General features: G+C 40.1%; 1 protein-coding gene across 1 annotated transcript in view; it reads right to left on the bottom strand.

Moving 5' to 3' along the window:
* The window catches only part of SLC44A3 (solute carrier family 44 member 3), an 85,547-nt gene that overhangs the window by 44,031 nt on the left and 33,563 nt on the right, over positions 1-7,953 (bottom strand). The window contains exon 10 of the mRNA XM_011382195.2: positions 4,360-4,525. Within this exon, the coding sequence (XP_011380497.1) occupies positions 4,360-4,525 (166 nt within the window). The remainder of the gene's footprint in view (positions 1-4,359; positions 4,526-7,953) is intronic.

Below are 7,953 nucleotides of genomic sequence, written 5' to 3'. Positions count from 1 at the left end.
GTTCTCTTTTTTCCATTTCCTTGTCAAACCTGTCTTTTTAATGGCAGATGTTCTAACAGGTGTGAGGTGATATCTCACTGTAGTTTTGATTTGTATCTCCCTGATGATCAGTGATGTTGAGCATCTTTTCATGTACCTGTTGGCCATCATATGTCTTCTTTGGAAAGATGTCTATTCAGATCATCTGCTCGTTTTTTAATCTTTTTTTTTTTCTATTGAGTTGTATGAGTTCTTTATATATTTTGGATATTAATCCCTTATCAGACATCTGATTTTCAAATATTTTCTCCCCTTCTATAGCTTAACTTTTCATTCTGTTGTTTCTTTTGCTGTGCAGAAGTTTTTTAGTTTGACGTAGTCTCACTTACTAATTTTTGCTTTGGTTGCTTATGCCTTTGGTGTCATATTCAAAAACTCATTGCCAAGACCAATGCCAAGGAGCTTTTCTCTTATGTTTTCTTTTAGGAGTTTTATGTTTAAGTCTTTAATCCATTTCTAATTCTAATGAGTGGTGTAAGAAAGGGGTTAATTTCATATTTCTGCATATGATTATTGTTTTTCCAACATCATTTATTAAGAAGACTCTCTTTTCCCCATTGAGTATTCCTGGATCTCTCATCAAATATTAGTTGACCATATAGGCAAAGGTTTATTTCTGAGCTCTTGATTGTGTTTGATTGGTCTGTGTGTATATTTTTATGTCAGTACCATAGTGTTTTGATTACTATACCTTTGTAATATAGTTTGAAATCAGGAATTTTGACGCCTCGAGTTTTGTTCTTTCTCAGGATTGCTTTGGCTATTCAGGACCTTTTATAATTCCATACAAATTTTAGGACTGTTTTTTTCTACTTCTGTGAAAAATGCCACGGGAGTCTTGATAGAGATTGCATTGAATCTATAGATAGCTTTGGGTAATACGGACATTTTAATGTTAACTCTTCTAATCTATGAACATGGAATATCTTTCTATTTGTTTGTATCTTATTCAATTTATCAAAGTCTTGTAGTTTTCAGCATACAGGTCTTTCATCTCCTTGGTTAATTTTATTCCTAGGTATTTTATTGTTTTTGATGTTATTGTGAATAGGAGTGCTTTCTTCATTTCTCTTTTAGATATTTCCTTGTTAGTGTATAGAAAATGCAGCAATTTTCTGTATGTTGATTCTGTATGCAACTTTACTGAATTCATTGATTAGTTCTATTAGTTTTTTTGTGGAGTCTTTAGGGTCCTCTTTCTACATAAGATATCTCTCCAAACAGAGACAATTTTACTTCTTCCTTTCTGTTTTGGATGACTTTTTTTTTTTTCATGCCTAATTGCTCTGCTAGGACTTCCAGTACAATGTTAAAAAGGAGTCATGAGAGTCTATACCCTTGTTCCTGATCTTAGAGCAAATGCTTTTAATCTGCTTTAATGTTTAATGTTTACACTATCAGTATACAAATAACATTCACAACTGATCCAAGGAGTAGGGCGCTCTGATCATATTTCCTTTCCTGTACAACTTTTGGGTTTTCCTGAAGTTAATAATTGTTTCACATTTTTATTTGCTTGGTTTTCCATGAGCTTCACCAAATGCTTTGCCAAAGTATATATGCTTTCTCTACATGTTCAAACACATCTGGTATTCTCTCACTTTCCTTTTTCTCTCTTGGGCGATATCCCTCCTGGAGCCCACTGCCCTCCTGCTCTACTTTGGACGGATGGTCTCTACATCTGCTGCATAGCCACCTTCCTGGGAATTTCCTTCTCTTCTCTGAGTTGGAGCCCACTTCCTGAAACTCATGTTTCCCTCTCTGGCTTTCTCATTCATTTCAATAGGGAACATCCTCCCTAAAGAATGATGTGGGGAGGAAAGTCTTTTGAAATATTACATGTCTGAATGTGACTTTATTCTTCTTTGGACTGATAGTATGAGTAGGTCTAGAATTATAGGTTGGATATCGTCTTGCCTTAGGATTTTGACAGGCTTGCTCCACTGTATTCTTGGTTCAGAGTTGCTGTTGAACACTGGATCCCACTCTAGTTCTTGATCCTTTGCCTGTGATCTGTTTTTCCTTCTAGAAACTTCTAGGATTTTCTCTTTACTCATGTCCTACAGCTCTGGGAAAGTTTCTTTGATAATTTCTTCACTTTTTTTTGTTTGTTCTCTATTTCTGGAATTCATATTAATCAGATGTTAGCTCTCCTATATTTATCCTCTTTTTATCCTTCCTCTCCTATTTTCCAACTCTGTGTATTTTTTTTTTTTTTGCTCTATTTCCTAGAAGAGTTCTTTGATTTTATATTTTAATTATTTAATTGAAAATTTTTGCTTTTGCAATCACATTTTTAATTACTAAGAGGTCTTCCTTATTCCCTCGCTATTCCTTTTTTTGTTTGTTTTTTCTTTTATAGATGCCGTATGTCTTTGTTCTCTCTAAGGGTATTACAGTGGGGGGTTTTTTTGTTTGTTTTTGTCTGCATTTTTCTTCTGCTGCCTGCATTGTCTCTGTTTTCCCTAAATTCCTTTTGTTTTGTTCCTTTTGGTATTTCTTTCACTATAGGTTTTCTTCAAATGTTTAGTAATCACTGGTTGCCCACACACATTTAGGGTGAGGCACTAAAAAGTGAACTGGAAGCTCTGTATGAGTGTTGACTGTTGACTAGTGAGTTTCACTATCTGGTTCATAGTCAGAGAACCAGGCCAGTTCATTGGGGGACCCTATATAGCATTACCTGGAGGTCTTCACTTTGGGTTAGGCAATTTCTCTGGCCTTGGGGATAGCACCTTGGCTGTCAATATCCTGGGAGCCAAGCTGTGGAATGCGGGTTGGTGATGGTGGTAGTGAGAGGTCCTCATTATTCAGTATTTAGACTATCGCTTACTCCACCTTCCTTCATTACAGAGCCTCGCCCTCAGCATCAGCTGTGCCAGATACCCCAAGTCTAGGCCTTCTCTGGCTTCCCTCCCTAGGCAGCAAAGCTCCCATCTTCTGTTGGTGTGGAGGAGGGAACCTAGGGCCTAACCACTCCTTAGGAAGACTTTTACTAATCTTCAGAAGTACATTTTACACGTGAATTACTGAGCCTCTCTAGGGTTTTGTGGCTCATATCAGCCTGCGTCTTATTTTTACCTTCTTTCCCACCCAACACACAGAACAGAAACAAGCTTTCTTTCTTTCTTTCTTTCTTTTTTTTAGCTTTCTCTAGTCTGCTCAGAGTCACCACTCACCTATCCTCTCTTCAGCTTTCGACATTTGGTTGACATTTCTTATCTGCTGTTATTGCCTCTGTTTGTCACTGTCCTTGTGTGTTGATACCTCTTTCATTCTTTCACAGTTGGGCGGGGGGAGTTGGAGTGAAAGGAGGGGTTAGGAGATAACATGCATATGCCACTCTGGAAGGCCACACCAAAAGCCCTCACTGAAAATGCTAAGATAACCCAAAACCACTGCTGTCAGACAGCTGTTACCTGCTGACCAATTTGGTTAGAATAATCTTTGCCCCCCTACTCAGAAGCAGGAAGTGCACACCACCCACCTCCAGCCCCCTGGAGGTTCTCAATGAAAAGGGGTGCAGCTCCTTTGTGTGTCCTGTGGGGTCTCTAATGACAGAGGCTCCAAATAGCACCACTGTATTAAAACCTACATGCTCTTTATAGGCAAGAGGTCACTGCTCAATGGCATGAATCATCCTGGCTTGACTTTCTTACGCCAAAAAAACAGTCATGTTTATCTGTTCATTTGGTCTGAGCGGTTAGACGAAGATTGGCCGTATGAGGAGTAAACTTCCTGTTCTGAGTCCAACCTTGTCATTGTCCTGGCCATGATCTTCCTGCCTGAGGCTTTATCATCGCCCCACTTTGAGAGTCAGACACACGAGAGGTGAAGGGGTGTAAACGCTGAAATAAGTATCATGGTGAATATACAGGTAACTAATTCTCTAGTACTTCATTATATGAACATGAATTATATTTTATGGTTATATACAATTCCCTGAGGATTTAAAGTTATGTTCCAAGTAAACATTCTCCTCATTTTATATAGAAAATGAGGTTCACAGAACTTACTAAAGTGTGTTTCAAATAGACCAGCACTTTTTTTTGTTTGAAGTCAGTAAGAATTGATATTTACAGAAGTCAGTCCTTCCTTTCTGATATCTTTCAATTATAAGAAGAATTTGGAAATGTGACAAACTGAAGGTATAACATTTCTTTTCACCACCTAATGAGCATCCAGCCAAATTTTTAGCTTAGTCTTTCACGCCTGCCAACCCCTTTTAATGGGTCATGTCAAAAACTCCAAAATACCTTTAGAGATGCACAACGTGACACACACACAAACAAACCAACAGGAGTAACATGCTAGACCTACCTGTTGAAATAAGACGTAACTACTGCCCCCGCTACAGTCATTTGCTGGCACGCGAGAATGAATTCACTAGTCCAGACGAGGCCAATTAAATGGTACCACCACATATACCGAATGCCCCAAAGAGGCTTATATTCCACTTGGCCACCTTCGATAACCTGGGCAGCTCCTAAAGTTTAAAACACAAACATGTTTTACACCCATGTTTTCTTAATCATGGTACGACAGGCCATACTTCCTCATGCCTGGCCTTTGGCATAACATGAAATACAGACACCAAAGAAAAGTTTGAAGCACCCACCATAATTTAACATCTCCATAGCAAAAACTTAAAAATTCTGAACACATACTTAATTTATAAATGCTATCAATAATGATAATTACAGTGACTCAAAAACCCATGGTTTTTCTACCACATCACTTTGTAATAAAACACAATTTATGAGGATGAAGCCACACAAAGATTGTTAGAACCATGTTACAGAATCCCAATTCACCAAAAATTTAGCCTTTATAAAACAGACAAGAATTTTTACTGTTTTTAACAGCTCACCGGTGCAATAGATTTCTAGATGTTCTCTCTTCATTATTTTAAATAAACTACTGTAAGAAGGTAGGCACTTTGGTCTTTGGTATAATCTACAACCTGAACAACTTTTAAAGATAATTCCATATTTTTCCATAGCTAGAAATTGCTTTTAGGTTCATAATTCATGTATTTTTAGGCATTCACAGTAGAGCCCGTGTGAAGGAAGAGGGAGAAGATAATCCTGCTCTAGAGCAAACTGACTTTACAGACGGAGGCTGGTCTTAGGTTCCTTATGCTCTATGTTCTGCTGAACAAGAGTCACATTATGAGAAAGAGTGGAGCAGCCTGATTTACAGAGACATTCGTATTTTATCAAACTGGGCTCATTCTGGCCTTGAGGCAATCTCTCTTTCAGGTAAGGCACTGATAAATGCTTATGCTTTTCTGAAAGGGATGTGTTTCAGAAAAGCATTTCCAGTTCCAAAGCAGGTGACCTGACAGGCACGTTTAGGTGGATCAGGTCAGTGAAGACTTGGAGAGCCACTCCCTGGAGTATCAGGAGGCACAGGACAGCCAAAAAGCACACAGCTGCTGCTGTAAGGTCCATAGGTCCCAGGGACAGACTGCAGCTTTGCAAGAATAGGTCTATAACATCGCAAACAGTTTAGAGGTGGAAGATGTTTCCACAGAACAAGAGAAATGATTTTCTCAACAGAGAAGAGGTAAGTACAAAGGCCCTGGATGCTAAGGGGGAAGGGTTTCTCCTTGTGGCTGTCCTGTGCTGCCCACAGAGCATTCACGCACGTCCCAGCTCCACACATGGATGGCGGCAGTCAGCAAGTAGAGAGTGGCTAACGTGGTAAGATCCATGCAGGCCTTCAAACCTTTGGCATTCCCCAAGGTAACAGAACCCTTAAGTTATCCTCAACTGGTCACTTGTTTTTGAACATCTTTATTGAAGCCATCTTCTATTTATTCTTCTGGTTCAGTTATATCAGGTTGTTTATAGATTTTCGTTTAGGACAGGGTTTCTCAAGCTCTAAGCATATCAACTGGCATTCTGAACCAGATAAATCTCTGGGGGTGGGGAGGGGAGCTGTTCTGTGCATTGTAAGGCGTTTAGCAGCTTCCCTGGCCTCTGCCCACTCGATGGTGGAAGCATCATTCCTCCTCTCCTCCAATTATGACAACCCAACATTGCCTCCAGACATTGCCAAAGTGCCACCTGGGGAACAAAATTGCTGCTTGAGAATCACTGTTTTAAGCAAATATTCTCTGCAGTCAGGTGCTCTGGCTTCGTTCAGGATGAAAGCCTAGAATCAAGTCTCTGGGTGGGGCAGGCGTGTTTACGTGCACATGACTGCCCTCTCCTGGATGGTGGGAACAGTGCAGTCAAGAGCCCTATAAATGACCTGTAGCTACTGCTATGGATAGCTAATGGGACCTGGACTACAAATAGATCCAAGATATGGTGGGCCTCAGAGACCACGGAAAGGACATTGGGAGAGGACTTGGCTCCAGTCTCAGCTTTGTCATGTGTGATAAGCAACCTGGGCCTCAGTTCTCTCAATGGAAAGATGAAGAGGTTACGCAGATAAGATGAACCCTGGGGCTGTGGTTATAAGCTTGGGCTTGACTGTCACACAGGCTAAGGTGCACATCTCTGAACTGTCCCCTAATGACTGACAAGCTCGAGCAGGTATGGGATTTTTAAAATCTATGTTTCATTGAGTGTAATCTGAAGATATTAATATCTACTTCTCGCTCCCTTGGTGATCCCATCCAGGCTCATGACTAAATGTCATACATGTACCTGTGATGAGGACTAATTGGGAAGGGCACTTGGAATAGTAAGTATAATACAGGGTTAGCTATCACTGAGGTATAGATAAATATGATTCCAGTTCTGAAGTTCACAAACCTTTATTAAGCATAAACTGTACACTGGAATTCTGCTGGACATTAGCTATTAGGGGAAAAAATGAAAGAGGCAAACAAAAAACCAGAAAGATACCATCAGAAATGACTACAGGAATTCACATGTTGTTCTGTTAGTCTATTCATCTCTTCTTCTTCTGGAATGTTTATAATTTCTCCTCCAACCTCTATGAGATTTTTCCCCCATCTTCACTCTCAGTCAATGACCTAACTTCTGGTTTCTCTAAGAAAATTTTAGCAATCAGAAATCTTCTGCTAGTGCCTACCCCTCCATCTACCCGCTATCAGCAGGAGTCCATAATCCGACACCCCTTACTATGATAAACTCTCTGTGATCCTTGGGCCGATCCCCCACTAGATCCTCTTTCTCACCTGCTTGAAGATATCTCTTCAGAAATCCTCCCCCTCTTTCTTGCTTCATCAAAGTACTCTCTGTGAATCATTTTTAATTCTCTCGCATCTTTTAAAAAATCTACTCCTGACTCCTTGTCCTCCTCCAGCTTCGTTGCTATTTCTTTGTTCCTCTTTATAGCCAAATTCCTCAAGATTGTCTCCATGTACTCTTTCCAATTCTCTCTCATTTCTTTTCAACCTATTTCAATGATAATCCACTCCCCCACACTTCTCTGAAACTGCTTGTTTCACCTCCATGTTGCTAAGTTTAATGGTCAGTCCTTAGTCCTTATCTTATTCATCAGCAGCATGTGACACGCTGGACCATTCACGTCTCCTTGAAACCCATCACCAAGTTCCAGGACGGCACACTCCCTCTCCTCCTGCGTATGGGTGGCTCCCTTTCGGTCTCCTTTCCTTGTTCTTTTTCATCTCTGGGACCTTTTAATGTGGCAGTGACCAGGGTACAGTCCTTGGATTTCCCGTCTTCTCCTTCCACATTCCTTCTAAACTCATGGTTTTAGGTAATATTTATATATTCCCAAATTCCCAAATGTAGAGCTCTCGTTGGAACCTCTCCAGAAACTTCAGACTCAAAGAGCTAACTGCCCACTAGACATCTCCACCTGGTTGTCTAAAAGACATCTCAATTAACACAACTAAAAATGATCTGATGCTCCCAAGTCTTGACCCCTCTCAGGTGATGATAATCACATGCTCCAGTTGCTAAAAAAGAC

The sequence above is a fragment of the Pteropus vampyrus genome, unplaced genomic scaffold (genome assembly GCF_000151845.1).
Source record: "Pteropus vampyrus isolate Shadow unplaced genomic scaffold, Pvam_2.0 Scaffold463, whole genome shotgun sequence".
NCBI lineage: Eukaryota > Metazoa > Chordata > Mammalia > Chiroptera > Pteropodidae > Pteropus > Pteropus vampyrus.
Note: the sequence above shows the minus strand (reverse complement) of the source record. Positions and strands in the feature narration are given on the sequence as shown.